The sequence below is a fragment of the Mytilus trossulus genome, chromosome 14 (genome assembly GCF_036588685.1).
Source record: "Mytilus trossulus isolate FHL-02 chromosome 14, PNRI_Mtr1.1.1.hap1, whole genome shotgun sequence".
NCBI classification, from domain to species: domain Eukaryota; kingdom Metazoa; phylum Mollusca; class Bivalvia; order Mytilida; family Mytilidae; genus Mytilus; species Mytilus trossulus.
Genome location: NC_086386.1, coordinates 43,804,043 through 43,823,707, shown reverse-complemented (window position 1 = coordinate 43,823,707; position 19,665 = coordinate 43,804,043). Strand labels below are relative to the sequence as shown.

At 31.1% G+C, this 19,665-nt stretch overlaps 1 protein-coding gene across 3 annotated transcripts in view; it reads right to left on the bottom strand.

Annotated features, from left to right (window-relative positions):
- The window catches only part of LOC134698137 (ETS-related transcription factor Elf-2-like), an 88,655-nt gene extending 69,813 nt beyond the window's left edge, over positions 1–18,842 (bottom strand). For 2 of the 3 annotated variants that reach the window (XM_063560429.1, XM_063560430.1), the window contains exon 1: positions 18,703–18,842. In XM_063560429.1, coding sequence (XP_063416499.1) covers positions 18,703–18,753 — 51 coding nt within the window. In that variant the 5' untranslated portion in view covers positions 18,754–18,842. Of the gene's footprint in view, positions 1–6,687; positions 6,964–18,702 lie in introns of those variants that run through there. The other variant, XM_063560431.1, reaches the window with a different exon arrangement.
- Between the last annotated feature and the right edge of the window lie 823 nt (positions 18,843–19,665).

The following is a 19,665-nucleotide window of genomic DNA, read 5'->3' as shown; positions in this document are numbered from 1 at the left end:
TCAAAATGTATGTCCTCTAGAAAAAGCATTTACTCAGAGCTTTAATCATCTTTTCTAATTACATGTATGTGTAGTTCTCCAAATTTGAAAACTTTGGTTATTAAAGCTTACCAACTTTAACAAAGTTTTGAACAAAAAAAAAAACTCTGGGCTCTTGCCTTCTTGCAGTGCATCATGCATTTTCTATTATCCTAAAAATGCATGAAATATGTGCCACTGCTGTGGGCTAGCGGGACGGCTGCAGTGCAGGCGATTTGGTGTCACGATATCACAGAAGCATGGGTTCGAATCCCGGCGAGGGAAGAACCAAAAATTTGCGAAAGCAAATTTACAGATCTAACATTGTTGGGTTGATGTTTAGACGAGTTGTATATATATATATATATATATATACGAGTCTAAATTGAAAACTACGTTCAAACCTATATATATCTATTACAGTATATATGCTTTTGTGATCTATACACAAAAAAGAAAAGAAATTATAAGTGAGACTATCAAATGATCCTTTTTAACCGTTACATTTAAATAATACTTTTCAATGCCCTTACTTAATAATTGTATCATTGTGAGGAATCTTTTACATCAATCGCGAGTGATTTTATCTGTTACTTATTTTTTACTATAAGTGGGTCTCTACAATGACCTAATAAGAATGACCTTACATATTTCTATTGAACTGCATATATTGGGAGCTTTAAAAGTTTACATGAAAACCCAATTGAAACCACTTAGATTTTCCTGTAAAAACATTTACTTTCAGTTTGCTTAAAATTTTTTCAGCACATCGATAGCCCATATAAACTACCAGTTATTTTATTCAAATTTTGTTTGTTTTTCTTTTATTATTATCAATTTTAAATGCTTCTGTTTAATTAAATGGTTTTATTCAACAATTTTTAATATGTTCTTCTAAATGTACCATCCTGTCCAGTATATGACATTTCCTTTAACCAGTAAAGTATGATTAACAAAATAGCTCCTTTAAATAATTACCCCCTCATTAGGATTTTTAACTTGTTAAATTTCTTAAGGTAAAAAGCTAATTTTCCTTCCTGTATTTGTCAATACTTTATTTTAACAAAAACAAATAAAAAAGCTTGTAAATAGACAATTTTAAAGCTTTTTAATTTAGAGCTGCAATAGTTGTACATGTTGTAAGGCATGCATAAATATATGGTTCTTAGTGAAGGATGTACCAACTCATGAAATGCAACAAATAGCTAGGGCGAGCACTGTGAGGAAAGTGTTGGTTTTTCACTCATTGTTGAAGGCTGTACAAACTTATAGTTATCTATTTCTGTGTCATTTATGGAATGTGGAGAAAAATGTCTCATTTACATCTTTTTATTTTTATATTCATATTTACACTGTTGTGTTAAATGCTCATATAAACTTAAAATGCTTCATTGGGCAATGTACCTTTAGTAAAACAGACCACACATGTAAGCAAAACATATCATTTATTTTGATGTTTGTGTCTATGTGTCTGCCATGGTACAGTGAGATCATATTAAGATTCAATGCCTGCAGCTAGCTTGTTCGCACACAGTTCAACAATTTCTCGAACCTCCCTTTTACAGACCATACCCTATCACTGTACAGACAAAACCATTGACTTTTCTCAAATACTTGAGACATAGGAATATAAAGACTTTCCAATTATCATCCAAACTAAATCTTAGCTAATCATATCTACGCACACGACTTTAAAAAACCTAAACATAAAGAAATAACATCCTCACACGACTATAAAACAACCATTTGTTTGGTCTTTGTTATCGCGAGGGTATCTATACACCCTCACAGATAAAAGAATTATCTATTTTACATAATCAGATACACATACTTCAAATACTATTGTCAAAATATTCCGTAGATGTTAAGTAAATCCTTTTAGGGTTTAAATAGACAGACAGTTTTAGCTTCAAAGGCCAATTAACCAAGTTCTTATTATCTCTGAATTAATCAATGTAATAGACTATATAACCATTTTCAAAATGCATGTGCATTAGATATGGATTGCTATGTTATTTTAAAAAACAAGAATGTGTCCATAGTACACGGATGCCCCACTCGCACTATCATTTTCTGTGTTCAGTGGACCGTGAAAATTGTGGTCAGAACTTTAATTTGGAATTAAAATTAAAAAAATCATGTCATAGGGAACGTGTGTACTAAGTTTCAAAACTTCATCAAAAACTACCTTGACCAAAAACTTTAACCTGAACTTCGCACTATCATTTTCTATGTTCAGTGGACCATGTAATTGGGGTCAAAACTATAATTTGGCATTAAAATTAGAAAGATCTGAGGAACATGTGTACTAAGTTTCAAATTGATTGGACTTCAACTTCATCAAAAACTACCTCGACCAAAAACTTTAACCTGAAGCGGGACGAAAGAACGTACAGACGGACGCACAGACAAACGAACGAACGAACGAACGGAGGCACAGACCAGAAAACATAATGCCCCTCTACTATCGTAGGTGGGGCATAAGTGGGGCAAAATAAGGTCTTAAAATGTGTTAACCTAAAATAGTCTAAAGCCAGGACAGTTAAACTGTGTTATTTTTTGTGCAAATTTAAGTTGCCAGTTCTAACTATTTCAGATCTAATTTTTTCATGCTAAGAAAATAGGTGAAAGTGTTACCTTTTCGAGCCTAAAAACCTTTATTTCACTTTTCACATCGTTTTAAATTATAAAAGTGACTTTTTGAATATATCTCTTTTAAAAATATATGTTCTGGTTGTTGTATCATTGGCATATTATACCTGACATCTCCTTTTTATTCACATAAATGCACGTACACCGCAGATGTGTAATGACTCAAAAGTCAAACCCTCTTATACAATAATAAATAGAAACCCAGTCAGAAATACAATAAAAGTGATAATTTATACCTTTACAATTTACCTCTATCCAGGTGAAGAGGGGGTTGTAAAAATGTATTTACAATCATGGTTTAATTTAAACTTCATTGATGGTGGGACAAATTGTTTGTAAATAAAACTATCTAATTGATGTCCATATAAGATGAATATAAATTCTGATTTTACAATTCGGTGATAAATTGTAAAGTGAAATAGTGTCAAATTCTTTAGTCGACTGGTAGAAACAAGCTAGAACATATTAAGTAAATAAAGATACTTTACTAATATCATAATTAGGATAAATATGACAAAATTTTATTCAAAAATTGTTTTATCTACTATTAAATTATATTCATACATTTGACAAAAAAAAGTTCTAATACAGCAGTATATAAACTGCTCAACAAAGAACAATTGTCTAAGCAACTTAGTTTGGTATAATCTGCATGTAAGAATATACTTATTACATAGGTTTTGAAGTCTATGCATATTGTTACAGTCAATATAAGCAATCTTTACACACAAAAAATGAACTTGAAAGTGAAAAACCTGGCCAACCACAGAAACAGATTTTTGCTTGGTTGCACAAATTGCAAATCTGTCTAAATCAAAACTATGTATTGAAACAATTTCATCAAAGGACAGGAATAAATTTAAAATGCACTTTAGTTTAAAGCCCTATCGAAAGGCTGAGACTGTTTTCGAAACAATTTCATGTATTCTTAAGATGTAATATTAAGCTGCCTTTGCTAATGAAAATTGACTTCAATCTTAGGTGCAAAGTGTAACATTCAATTATGCATGTATTGTAATGAAAAGATAATAAATACATGGACAAAAACAGTATTACTTTACCTCCATTGCATGTTCTAATCCAGCTGCACAAATAAGTGCATTCTTATATATATAAATAAGATCTACATCTTTTTCAAACTGTCCACCTTTGAACCATAGATAGTTTTCAATAATACACCCACAAAATTAACCATACACAAGTTATTTAAAAGATGATCTTTTAAGTAAATATTTAAATTACTGGCTACATGCAAACAATTAAATCCCAACTAGCTGTTAGTTGTCTTGTTTTCAATAGGATTCTACTATATATTATAGTACAAAACACAGGAATGTTTGAGGGGTTTACAGATAAATCTATCAATAATACAGCAAGAGAAACTATGACCTTGAAAACTTTTTAAAAACGAAATTGAAGGAAAAAATTTGCAAAGAAAGTGCACTACATAACTATCTAAACTACCAATTCAGTACCTTTGCAAATAACAGTTATTTGTTTTATTATAGTAGAAAATGGAGGAATATTTGTTTGGTTTACAGATAGCTCTATCTCGAGAGCTCTATCAATAAAACAATAGGTACAATGACCTTGAAAGTTTTTAAAGACGAAATTGAAGGGAAAATTGTCGCACAGAGTACATGTTGTCTAATCATACCTCTGATCATGTGACCTTGAAAGAAGTTTTCCTTAACATAGATAAGTTAAATCAATACTTTTTAATGTTGCCAAATAATAATATAAAACAGCTTCAAAGGTGGGAAAATACCTTTTACATAATTGAAATATATAGGACTAAGAACAATCAACGAAGCATATCTCTGAGTCATGTGGGTGTCTTATGTCATATATATAGTCACTTAATTTTTAAACATATATTTTTCTTAATAATTATAAGAAAATAAATGTTTGTAAACTTAGGTAATATATGTGACATGGTTATAATTATGGAAAGATTTAAACTAGAATATTCAATATTAATACGTCGCAATATTTTTATCTTAAGGCTATTATTCATAACAGGATCTTTGCAATAAAAACAATTTGATCTTCCTTTCAAATATCTTTCTACTATTACGTTTAACAAAACCATGATACAATCCTATTATTAGTAAATGCATTGTAATGTCAAAAATTAATGTCAAAATACATTTATTATAGTTATGCAAATTATGTCGAAAAACCTAAATAAAAATGCCTAAAAAAAAACAAACATCCTTTTCAGAAAAGTACAATTTGTAAGAAAAGTTTCAGCTTAAAATTATCAATGTTAAGCACTTACATCATAATTTTACTTCATTTGGAAGCTAAGTAATAAGAATACAAGCATCTATTCTAGTCCAACCAAAATGAAAACTGGAATTTAAACATTGTTAAATCCAGAGCATATGAACTGTGGTTTTAAGTGGGCCTCAGAATAATAGAATATTATTTTTTTGTGAAACAGGGAGGGGGGGGGATCCAGCTATCTCAAAAAGGGGGGTTCCAAACCCAGAGTAAAGGGGGGTTCCAACTATATGCTCCAATTAAAATGTGTTGATCGGCCAAAAAAAGGGGGTTCCAACTATATGCTCCCATTCAAATGTGTTGATTATATATGGCCAAAAAAAAAGGGGGTTCCAACTATATGCTCACATTCAAATGTTTTGATCGGCCAAGAAAAAGGGGGTTCCAACTATATGCTCACATTCAAATGTTTTGATCGGCCAAAAAAAAGGGGGTTCCAACTATATGTTCCCACTCAAATGTGTTGATTGGCCAAAAAAATGGGGGTTCCAACTATATGTTCCCACTCAAATGTGTTGATTGGCCAAAAAAATGGGGGTTCCAACTATATGTTCCCACTCAAATGTGTTGATCGGCCAACCCCTGGATCCCCCCTTTGGATTAGCCACTGTGTAATGTATTATGGATTGTTGTTTGTCACTTTGTCTTTTGGGGAGGTCTAACTGATTGAACCCTTGAGAATTAACTGGTACAAATGTATATACTTTTTTTCTAACTGCACAAGGTAAATTGATTTTTCTAACTGCATAAAGTAAATTTAAAGTACACATTCATGTATACAGTAATAAGTGCTCTCAATTAATGACCTTATAATGTAGAGGATAAAAACCTTATGGTATCCTGTATTTGGCAGAATCTAGTTCAAAATATTTACCCTTACCGCTTCAAATATTTAGGCTAAATCTTTTGTTGAAAAGCTTTCATAGTGAAAGCTTAAAAACTGACCTGAGGAAAGTTCAACGCTTAAGCTATATAGGTTGTACATCATAGATATAAGAAGATGTGGTATGAGTGCCAATGAGACAACTGTATGATTGTACTATTTATATTTTAGGTTTGATAATTGGGCCAAGGTTCATCATCATTATATCTATTTGCATAAATGTATGGATCTTGTTTCTGTGGAGGTTAAGGTGCCTTTACATTCAATGAGAAATTGTCAAATGGTTGAAACCTGTATATAGAGCCAGCATCTGAGCAAGAGAGAAACTCTTCCATGACATAGATATGAGAAGATGTGGTATGAGTGCCAGTGAAACAACTGAATGAATGTAAGTGCATGTAGCAAGACAGAAACCCTTCCACGACGTGTATGCCTGTATTGAGTGAATGTAACTCAACACATGAGCAAGAAACAAACCCTTCCTTGACATGTATGCCTTTGTAACGACTGACCTGTACTGATCAACACACGAGTTAAAGAGAGAAACCCTTCCATGATATGTATGCCTTAGTAAGTGCATGTCCTGAGTACAATTACATTTGTGAGCACATTCTTGATATACCTAATGGATGAAGGACTTCAAAGTGATATTATTCAGTTAAAAATAAGTAAGATCAAGCCAAAATGAAAGAAAAAAGGAATTAAAAAAAAGTTTGCACGTAAGTGCAATACTGCTGACAGACGGCCTTGAAAATAAATGCATTGTTTAGCAGACCTTGGCTGCATGCAAATTAAAATAATTCAAACAATAGATTCAAGAATGCAGTGTCATAGTACTTGGCTCTTACCTTTAGAAGTGATACTCCTTATCCAATCACTATATTTTACAGTCTTTAAAACCCTCAGGTAAAGGAAAAATATCCTGGGAAAATCTCACACTTGTTTATAATCGTAACAATTCAACAAAAAGTAACAAATCAAAAATAATATTTTGCACAGGTAAAAATCCAAACAACTTTCTTACATATCCTAAATTCTTGATGTATAATGCTACAACTAGTATACCCAGATCTGACCTGACACATAGGCAAATATAATCTGTCAAAATCACCAAAAAATGTCATGAATATTATGAATGTCCCGCATGACTTCACTCAAGGTTCAGTTTTCATCTAATATGATACAACATGGACTCATCTCTCTAGTCAACAAAAACTCCTCTAACATGTAAGTTATCATATGCTACCTTAGGGCACACCCACCAATCACTTAAACATTTACCAGTCCAATATCAATAAACTTTTATTATATATTTGTATCTTTAAAAAGAGCTGTAAAACTATGTCATCATATAAATCCCAGGTTTTAAACTTTAAATATCTAACTTCAGATGCATCATTACATCAAACTTCAAATACTCATTTAACTAAGCTCAATTATAGTCAAGCTTTTGAAAACAGGGACTTTAATTACGTGCATCAAATCATTTCCCATGATATTTCTGGTAAAATTTGCACATAAAGTCTATAGGAAATTTAAATATTTATTCTATATTAATAATTGAGTTAAATTATGTTTCAATATTTAGAGTTTAAATTGAATTATTAATTAGATGAACAACTGTAGGTACTTTTAAAATTTCCTTCAATCAAGTGAATCCAAGTGTAACAAACCTGGATCCTAAAACCTTAACTAGATCTTTTTGACCAAAACAAAGCAGTCCTCAGTGCCCTACTTAAATCAAGATCCACATTGGTAAGTTCATTAACAAGGAGATCACCACTGGCTAAAAAAGAAAAAGACAAACAGACATACAATAATACCTAAGACACAACATAGAAAACTAAAGACTTAGCAACACAACATAGGAAATGCTATTTTTTTATGCTTTTCAATTTCCCTCTATCTACTAGTTTCTGCCAAAAAAAAACCACTTCTATGAGAAAAACTCATCATTAAAGGGCAAAATAATGCTATGAGTTTAATTCAGTCCATGTTGCCTCCTTCAAAGAATATCTTATAACCTGCTGATCATTTCTGTTAATACAGGAAGAAAATCATCACTCAAGGGCAATAACTCCTATAAGTAGTTGACTGATAACTTTGTGTAACTGACCCTGCAAGGGCTGTATTATAGCCAGTCGAGGTCGTTAAAAACTTCCATTTGTTTGTTGGCTGTGTATAGATCTTGTCATGTTCATTGATTTTGCTGCGGTATTTTTAAAATATTCTTTGTCCTCCAAAATTTTGTGCAGATAAAATTTGGAATAAAAATGGTCACTCAATGGCAAGTAATCTTATGTAAGCATAAGATATTTATTTGACTGATTTGTAGATCTCTTTCCTACTGATAATTTTCCTTATTTAAGAAAGCTACAACTGCTTTAATGTTTGCTGATGTGACGAAACTTTAAATATCTTTCAATAGAATTAATTTTAGATTTTTTTTCGACATTTAATTTCCCTAGTTCTGCATCATTAGGCATCAATTGCATGGCAAGCAAAATCCCATAGTTAAAGAACTCGCAAATTATGATAATAACAGAGATTTAGATTTCCTCACTTTCAAAACATGTAATTGAAAAGGGAATTACCCTATTTATGATATAAAAATAACTCAACAAAAATGTTTTCTTTGTTCGTTAAATTTTTTCACACATTCGCCTTTCTTAGGAAACAGATAGATTATATACACCCAAGATCTCTGTATACTCATAATAGATAAATATGCAACATTTGCATGTATGTGTGACACAACCGCACAACCTAAAACAATATTAAAAGGAAAGACGATTTTTTGCCTTTATAATACCACATACAATTCTCAAGATATTGATTTCAATAAAAAGGAAAAACTATCTACAATTAAGGAAACATTTTTATCATAATACAACATGTAATGCTTTGAACTAGTTTTTTAAAGAGAAAAATGTTATTAAAACTTAAAATATTAAATGTAAAATATTTTAGGATCATGTTCCAGCAAAAGGCTTTTAAAATCTGTATATGTATGGAGTTCAGTTTCAACCACTGTCTGACTGATAATTTAAAGTTACTACAGTATTTTTTACGATACTTACATCATATATGTAAAATGTATATATATCTCTGCAAATAAAAGTTTTACATCACTTCCATTGAGATTAATGAGGTTTAAAATTAGAGGGCATCAAGGCCTTATAAGATGCACATGTTTACTCTAACCAAGACAACCAAAATTTCAAGTGTCTTATAATAATTTTTTTTTTCATTTCAGAACAAATATTGCTATAAAAGTCACATTTTTTCCTTTTGAAACCTCTTAAAAACTTTTAAGAAATCGCCTTTTTACACCTTTTAATCATTTGTGGAATAGCATTCTCACAGTACATGTAGTAGTTATTGGTCTCATGAATTATTTTGAAGAAAAAAAATACAGCATTCAATAGAAAAGCTAAAATATTTTTTGGTGAAATGTTTATCAATCCAGTTATGTGAATCACAAACATGGCATGTAATATGCCCTCTGCTGCCTGCATGCATCAGTCTGACGTTCAAAGCTTTCTCATATGAAGGGGGTTTCATTGGGGGGTTTCGATCCCGGATCCCGTTTACTGTTTTTTTAGATTCCCGTATCCCGCTTAAACTATGTGCTTAAGCAAATCTCATTTTTTCATCATTTCCCCGGGTCCCGCTAGACCTAATTTCCCGTTTTCACGACACAATAATTTTACTATCACGTATCATGCTTACATAAAATCGACAATCCCGTGTCACGCTTAGACCCCAATGAGACCCACTATGAAGTAATACAACTATCAGACAGATGTAGTTTTTACTAAAGAATTGATCCCCTGTGTCCTATATATATAAGCTTAGAGTATTTAGTTGACATGTTAGCCATGTGATTATAGAAATCAAATAAAATACAATGTTCTATGTTCCATTAGGACTATGAATCTTCCTGAGCTCAGTTTTTTTTACCAATGAATCATTAATCAATGCAAACGATAGAATATTGTCACTGCAATAGCTAGTTCATTCATAAAAATGAAAATGAGATGTACTGACAATTTAGCTAATGTTATCACTGATTGGAACATTCCAGCACTGATGCTTATAATGCAACAAAATGACTTTGAATGCATTGAAAATAATTTGTCAAACAGAATGCTTTAAAATGATGATCCTCTTTTAGATTTAAAATTAGGCTTCATGCAATTCAAATAAAAGCTCATAAAATTTATACATCCCTGACTTTTGAATGATTGAGTTTGAGTGTTTCAGGCAGTGGCGAATCCAGTTATTTTAAAAAGGGGGATCCATTCCCCATAACCCTCCCCCTGGATCAGCAACTGCCAGGTGAGCACTACTGGCTATTTCATTTTTTTTTATTAGGGGAAGCCTGTGTTTTTAAGAGAGGACCACAGACCTTGGACAGGAAAACTGAAGATCTTTAATAATTAAGATTGGAGTAGAGTGCACATGTCATGTGCAGGGATTGAGATCATTACATCAGTCTTTGTCACGGGCTAGTGATGCAGTTGTTTAATTACTTAGATCGCTTGGCCAGACAGGGCCCCAGTTCCTGGCCTTGCAGTTATGAAACTTTTGAGCAGGATATTTGTACTCAGACTCAAGAATCAACCAATCAAAATACTGGATTTTACGTTTCAAGAATGATTTTTGTGCTCTGAGCACTGCGTAAAGTTTTATGACTTCACTCTTCTGGTGTCAAAAGGTGAATCCAGGAACCAAATACATGAAATTGATCAAGTGTTATTTAATACTAAAAAAAACAACTGCTTTTTATCTTAAATCATAGTACAATTCTGTCCTATCTTCCTACATACATCCCCAGCAGGAGGAAAACTTGCCATATTATTATTATATATTGTGGACACAACTGTTATTGTGTAGGTACACATTTTCCTGTTTAATATATTGATCCTTCCTCCAAACCTACATGTAATATCAAACTGTATCCTTCCTAGGGCAATCCTGAATTGATAAAATTCTCCGAGATACTAATTCAAATTACACAAAATTATTTCAAATAAATTAAAAACGTTATGAGAAAGAAATTCATTACTCATGCATACCCAAATTCTATTGGAAGTTAATCTTGAAATATCTAATTGTCTTGTGTATAAAGGTTAATTCATCTTGATAAATGTCAGTACAAAATTTTACAGACAATTTATATGTCCATAATGAAAACTTGTGTTATCTCCCATTATTTAGAAAAAATGATTAAAAAAAATAATAAAAGGTGTTTTGCTCAGAATGTTTTTCCACTATAATACAATCATACAAATTAATCTTATTTCAATTGAAAAGTTTATTTTATAAGTAAAATTGCATTATCGCATACATATTTGTTAATTTAAAGTTTAGTAAATATTTATATCATCATTTATGATAATTAAAATAAAAAATTGCAAAGGCATGAAAATAAAAAAAACCTTGCATGATGCTTGTTCTTAATATGAGACAGTTAAAATGCTCAGTAGCCCAAAGTTGGGGTAACAAAACAATAATATTAGATAGGCGTCGTTGCGTGGCTCCATCAGTTGTTTTGTATCAGGCGCGGATCCAGAGGGGAGGTTCTGGGGGTTGGAACCCCCCTTTTTTTGGACGATAAATGTATTTGAATGGGAACATGTGATTGGAACCCCCCTTTTTTAAAATGGCTGGATCCGCCCCTATGTATTCATTATATGTATTTGCCAGATAAAATCACAAAATTAAACAGCAACAGATCAGATAATAAATTAAAAATATGTTATCATTTTAATTTATTTATTCCCAGTAAAATCTGGTCACATCCACTTTCATATTCATAGACAATTAGAGTTCAAATATGTTATACAACATTTATGATAAAAACTAAGTAAACTTCTTAAAAACAATACTAATGTAAAGTGTTATTATGCAACATTTAAGAGAAATACTAACATCTCAGAAGGAAAAAGCACCAATACTGGCCCTCTTGTTATTTGAAAATATAAAAAAATCAGATAAAACAATATTTCCCGATATTTAATGCCTATGCAATATAGGTCCTCCTATATAGGACACATACCCTGTAACTTAGGCCTTTCTGAATATTTTATTTCAAGATTAGAGATTATCAATTGAAATAGGGAACAATGGTAAAATGCTTGTATTAAGTTCAAGCTGAAGTCTAGTTTCAATTCTTTATTTGACTCAGTAGATATACCAGTATAAAGATGAATTATTCCTTTTATTTTCAAATGAGATGGGATCTAAAACAAAAGCTTTTGATATGTATATCCACTATATATGTATCCACATATCACCAAGCTTGGAATAGAGATTGCTCTTTAAAAGACAGATTTTATGGTTATATGGATATAAAAATGATATAATAAAACAAAAAATATAAAGTATTTTTGTATTATTTACAAGCAATATGATGCTCAATCTCAACAGTGTATCATTTTTTGCACTAAATTAAAAACCTTCTTGGTACATATATACTGAAAATAAACAGATTTAGCTGAGCAGTGGCGGATCCAGGGGGAGGGTTCTGGGTTGGAACCCCCTCTTTTTTTGGGATGATCAATGCATTTGAATGGGGACATATAGTTGGAACCCCCCTTTGTTTTGGTTTGGGAACACCCCCCCCCCCCCCCCCATTTTTTTTAAATGGCTGGGTAGGCCCCTGCTGATCAAGATAACAAATTACAAAATACTAATATTTTTTTCTAATTGATTAATTATTCTCAGTAAAAGCTAGTTACATCCACTTATTCAGCATACATTAAAAATCATAAAAACTATGCAACTTTTATGAGGCTAACTGAATACTGAGAATGAACCAATTTTGGCCTCTTTTGATACATGAAAAAGAATCTATATTTTCAAAGTAAACTGGTATTTTAACATGTCCAATATTGGTCTTCCATGACTGACATATATAATTTTATTTACTTTAATCTGGTTTATCAAACCTGTACACCATCTGTGTTTTATTGATAGTTCAAGTATCTTTTTATGTCAATAAGAGGCACACTTAAAAAAAAGTGATTCATAAAGACATAAAATATCCCAAAATACATGTAGTTTGTAATTTAATATATACATATATATATATTGTTTTATTAAAGTGCAGCCTGATATAACATTATGATACAATTATGAAACAATATTTTATGTCAGCCAGCCTTCATAGGCTTATGATGCACTGTACCTATAAAATTCCCATAGTTATCTGTTACAATTATCAAATATCAATTTAAATGTACAATAAATAAGTAGTTAATATACATGCAAATAATTTATCTTCTTTACATATTGGATGCATTTTAAGCCTATTAATACATTACAATTTTTGAAATTATAGATTATTGACTGGATTTGCTGAAACTTTGTATCAAGATAAACAAATTTCATTAACAAACAAAGCGCGATAATTTAAAGTAATAGCCCAAAAATATGACTGACTTACATTTTTGACTGAGTAAAAGAGAGCACAACCTTTGTCCAATAAGATATAAGCACAGAGAGGGTTTTCTGTGTTAATATAATGACTATTTTTAGGGTGAGGCAATTAGTGTTGTATTTATAGCCAAAATGTTCCTGAAAAGGAATATCTTTGCTATAAATTATTCAAATTGAGTCGTTTCACTTCAAAGCTATGATACTTCATCACTGGATTTATCTAAGTTTATGAATTCATTTTTTTAGCAATTTTTTTTTTAATTTGCAAATTGTTTTTTCTTACTGAAAAGCCACTGCTAACATTAAGTAATTAGATTACACTTGAAATATCAAGGTGCTGCTGAAAGGTTTTTAGAAGCATCAAATTGTTTAATTTTCCATGTATCTTATCAGACAATATCTATGATCAACATGTCAGAAAAGAGAGAGTTTCACTATCCATGTTTCAACACATTTTAATTTTCAGATAAAAGTAATCAAAAATCCATTTGAATTTTACAAAAAGTAAAAAGAAGTTTAAGATAGGATGGGAACATTCAAAACTCATACTTCAAGAGAAAATGACAATGCCATGGAAAAAACATAAATTACTGGTATGAAAAGACAAACAAGTTCACTAAACTCTACACAGAAACAGTGGCGGATCCAGAAATTTTCATAAGTGGGGGCCCACTGACTGACCTAAGAGGGGGCCCACTCCAGTCACGCTTCAGTGATTCCCTATAAAAGCAACCAAATTTTTTCCCAATAAGGGGGGGCCCAGGCCCCCCTGGCCCCCCCCTAAATCCGCCTCTGAGAAAACTATAGACTGAGCAACATGAATCCCACCAAATACCTTAGGGTTGAGAAACTAACATGAACAGAAGGTGCCCTATATTTAGAAAGCCCTTAATGTCCAAGAAATTATACTATTTTTTGTTTAATTTGGACTATAAGCTAGCTTCAATATTTGTATAATAATCATATTTTATTAAGTCATGAAAAGACCGTTTTACTGAAAAATATACTATATGTATATATTCTTGCTGACAAAAATTAATTTTGGCTAACACTTGTGCGTTAGACTAATGAAGAACATTAATATTCCTGAAATTATATCAGTTGGATAGCTTGCAACTTATGACACAATAACTGTATTAACATATTCTCTCTCAAGATGCATCCTAAAACTTGTAAACATTTTCATAAAACCTACATAACAGAGTTCAATTTAATTTTCAATGAATTTTCGGGAAGAAATTAAACCCATAATGTGTCTTAATCTCCTTTCCTTTCAATGATGAGTAAGCAACAGTCACATGTTAAACATAATTGTCCATCCAGCATGTACCTCCATGACAACAAATAAAGCAGAAAGTTTTATGCTACAATAATTTAAACACAATTTCATGTCTATAATATTATTTTTTCCATAAAATTTTGAAAGATCTAAAAAAAAAAAAAAAAAAAAAAACGCTTCAAAATTCAATGAAAGAAAATATTTTTGTATTAAACTGAATTGCTTTTCAGTCCTTTATCAGATGGATTAATTGTTAGAACTTGAATAACATATATATATGCTTACTTTTTTCTTGCACAGGGACGCTTTAAGTGAAACTTACAAATGACTTTTACTATTGCAAAATAACATTATGTTTTCTTATTTACAACCTTCTAAACTTAGCCATTACACACCTTGGTTTTCCAAGTTTTCAACAAAAATTGTTTACAATGACTAATGTACTCAAAGTCCAGTTCCTTAAACTGATATCTTAATTCAGAGGCTTATTTAGGGGGACAGGGTGTAGCAGTCAGTGCACACCCTTTTGTAATCCCCTAACACCCCCTCCCCCAACCCCATTTATGAAATTTGTTGATCCACCACTGTAATTCTCAAGCTGACTAAATGATAGCACACATCTATGTTATTTTGCAATCAAGGATATTAATGTTTGCCAAAACACAACAAACTTTTGCCAAATATTAAGCATTCAATGTTTAAATTTCTTTAGACGTTTATTGACCAAAGCAAAATAACAACTTCTGGTATAATTCATGTTAATAGTAAAATTCCACATTTACCATAATTTGACAATAAATTGTACCCCCAGTGGGTGATTTTGGGTTGAAACCCCACCCCCCCTCCATTTCTTTTATGTTATCAATGCATTTGAATGGGAAAATATGGTTGGAAACCCCACTCCTTTTAATGAGGGTTGGGACCCCCGCCCCCCTTTGAAAATGGCTGGATCTGCCCCTGCACCCATTACATGTAAGTTATGCAAACAGCCAATCAATGTTGATCATCATGTTTCTAACAGAATCTGAAAATACCTACTTATAAAAATTGTAATAATTTTGCAACCTTAAAAAAGATTTTTTTTTTAAAAAGAGCATCCGTTATCTATGATTAAAAAGATTTGTGTAGATTAGACACAGTTGACAAAAGTCTTTGTTGTGCAAAAAAAATAAAAACCCAGAAGATATTTTTTTTGACATCAAAAGAATAGAATACAAAGAATGCATGTTTATATATATTTAGGGTATTTAGAAAAATAAAAGTCCTCATCCACTTACAAAAATTGATTAGGAATGACACTTAGAAAAGGGAGACTGGTGAACAGAAAATTTTATGACAATAACAAAACACTACCATTTTGCACATGACAAATTTATCAAAGTAGTTATTTTGTAATATCATTGAATATTTAGCCAATAATATTTCAAACTTAAAATACTTTAAAAATAATTCTGAAGGGAAATACTATATACAAAAACAAGTAATTGGCCAGTGGCGATCCAGATATTTTCATAAGAGGGGACCTATTGACTGCCTAAGAGGGGACCACTTAAGAGTCATTATCAGTGATTCTCTAAATAATAAACCAAATGTTTGCCACAAAAAAGGGGGGCTAAATTGGCCTCTGTTGGCATTGTTTGAGCAGGAATTTAAAAGTTACAATTACTCCACAGAAATAAGTATTTTATACAAAATAAAGTACCGTAAAGCCTATCTTTTGTCAAGTAAGAATTAAGTATCGTTACTATTCATATTATTAAAATGAATAACGGATGACATTATTTGTCAAATTTGAAGTGGATTTAAACTGTCTATAAACAAACTATTAAGTTTATTATTTAATGGGACAACACAATTGTATTCCGTTATCAAGGACAATTATTTTTAATTTCAACTCATCAAATTCCAATTTACACAATGGTTTTGTTTCAACAAGAATTTGTATAGTATTTAAAGATTACAAATCCTAGGTTTCAAGTTCTATATATATATTTCATTTTAATTTTAGAAGCATGACTTTAGTTATTTAACATTCTAATTTAGTTTGATTACACATTGGATTTTCCCTAACACCTGGACACACCTGTATCCTGTCATGATTAACTATCTGATTTATCAGATCATCTAAGGGAGATAATTCAATATTTATATGTAAAGCATTACTCTATTTGGTATTTATAACTGTAAATTGAGGCCACAGGAATCAAAATCCTGTCTTTTCTTTTTAAGGCAAAACAAAAATGTTGTTTGATATTTTCTTTCCTACCCTATATTTCAGTGGCGGATCTGAGGAGAGGTTGGTTTGTTGGAAACCCCCTTTTTTTAAAATGAAATTGCTTATGATTGGAACCCCCTCCTTTTATCCCAAGTTGGAGCCCCCTTTTAAAAAACTGTGAGATACATTCTTGTTTTTCATGCATTTTAATACATGCCTACTTAAAATTTTTATTAACATTTTTGTTTTAGTGAATTGTACAAAAATTGCAGGAGGTCAGGTAAAAATGAGCAAAATTAAAATAGAACTTTATACCTAATCCTGACTCAATTCAAACCTTAAACTTACATCCTTTTTTTCTATATTGCTTATTCAATTACACCAATTTATTATGATTTAAAAGACAATTATGCTTACAATTAAAAAAGCTATAAACAAGCTATGAAAAATACCATGAACAGCTGGTACATTTTACACTTGACAGAAAAAGTTATTCAAACAATACAAGATAGAATCATTAACTTTTTTCGTTAAGTTACCTAAAGAGGTACAAGAACTTTTAATCATCTGCTTATTGAAACATACAACTAAAAAAAGAGTCTCCTACACATTTGTATACAAACAGTAAATTCATCTGTAGTCTGGAGGTACCTTGCTTGCATAGATTGCTGGACATTTGGGTTTTGATACACAGCTTAGTGAGCTTGAACAAGATATTAGCATCAATATTTACTGCTTTATTGTCCCTGATTTTTCTGTTCTGAAAGCTATTGTTAGAACTTGCTGGAACCATAACCCAAGCAAGTCTATAAAATACTATCAGACATCAGAAAGATTTCTGACTAGTTGTTACTATGTTAACCAGTTATGAGTAAGAGCAAGACTGGTCTACTTTGGAGTAAACCTATCCTGTGTATAGGTGGGATTTTAATTGACATGTCTTCCTGGAGACTTACAGTGACCTTGAGAGCTGACACATTAAAAACCACCACAAGGGTATTAGTTTAGATATAAGACAGATTTTATTAGCATATTTTATTGGTTTTTTTCTGTAATATTAGCTGTTAAATTAAGTCATTAAACATTAATCACTCAATCGATTTCATAATTGAAAACACTGAATGTTCCAGATTCAATGAATATCAAAGATTTGAGCAATACAAGGCTGTGACCACCCCACCTCCTCCCATAATAAAGAGAGGAACAGAATGCAGTGAATCATCTGAGATTTATAGTTTGTGTAAACAAATGACAACCACTAAACTGCACGTAATATATGTAATGTCAAAATTACAACATTATGAGAAATTTACTCAATCAAAAGAATTGCTATTATAAGTCCTCCTTTATTGAAGACTTTATGTTATAATGATTTACCAGTTATGTAATAAGAATTAAAGGCATTTTATTCACAAACTGTCAAACTCTCACTTACAATGGGTATGTTATTAATTAAAAGAAAAATAATTCCATTTATCAGACAAATATGTGATACCCATTAAAAAAATGCAAAAATTATGCAACACTTGTAATTTTCACTTTTTTTAATTATGGATCTCGGATGCGAAATATTCCTGCACTTTAGCAGAACTGTCTTTCCATAGTGACTATCTCTCAGAAACTGGATATGAATCTGTTTGACTGTGACAGAAAGCTTACTAGGCCTTAATGAGTGAGAATACAATATCTCAAGGGATGCAGTTACAGCAGATATATAAATTGACCTGTAAGCCAAATTACATGTCTCAATCTATATGCACTCAGTATAATTATTTAAATTAGATAAATTAAATTGCAGTACTTGAGATAGATGTGACTCATCTATGTGGATGAAAACAGATTAAGCTTACTTCGACCAAAAAAAATGCAGTTTTAGTAAAATCGCATGCATTCTCTCCAATGGTATAGAGTGATGTCACTAACCTGTTTTAATTCACAATAAAATGATTTCAATAAACTATCCATCTTATCCATTTTCGATGACAACTAAAATTTGACAGATTTTACTACACCATCCTTTTGTTAAATCCATATGATAGTATATATATGTATGATACAAGTACTTTGTATCTGAGGCCTTAAAAAGGAAATCCTGCACTTATAAACTTATGACAACATAAACATTGTGTGTGTACCATATCAGTATTATACAGGGTTAACTTTACAAGCACAGCTAAAATTGTTCTAACCGGGGATTATTGCGACAATAAATCTCCTTTTTCCTTTACAAGGTTTTATATATTTGGATTGTGAAAGAACAAATTTAGACTGCATGGGAAATTTAGTCATAAATTGATAGAATTATGCAGTTAAAGGTGACAGGTGAAAAAGTATTCAAATAAACTAAAACTAGTGTAAATAGTCAATGTCTGTGAATAGGAAAAAAATCATGTTAGATTTAGAGTTGTCCTTCCAGTTTTATCAAACAAAACCAATAATAGAAAACAAAATCTATCATTGCATTTGATCTGATCTTAGATGTATTACTGAAGTCTGCCAAACATTATCAATTCTTAAGTTAACAAGCTAGTTTATGTCAATGATTGTATTTAAAAACATTAAAAGATGAAAAATTTCATATGTAGAATAGAGATTGCATGGAAGAGATTTAATTGAAAATATCTATGAAATAATATGCAAATTAAATATCAATAAAAATTTGTTAAATGAAAACGCATTTGTGATGTAATCACCCACCTTTTACAATGAAATATTTGATTTACCTTTTAAATCACAAATGTAAATATTTTTCTCTATCTTCTTTTTGATTTAGATACACATTAAAAGAACTTAAAAGTGTAACTTTTTAACAACACAATATCACCCTTTTGATTTGTCATTTATCAAAAAGAATTTATTCAGTTTGAAGAGGAGATGTATAGGTTA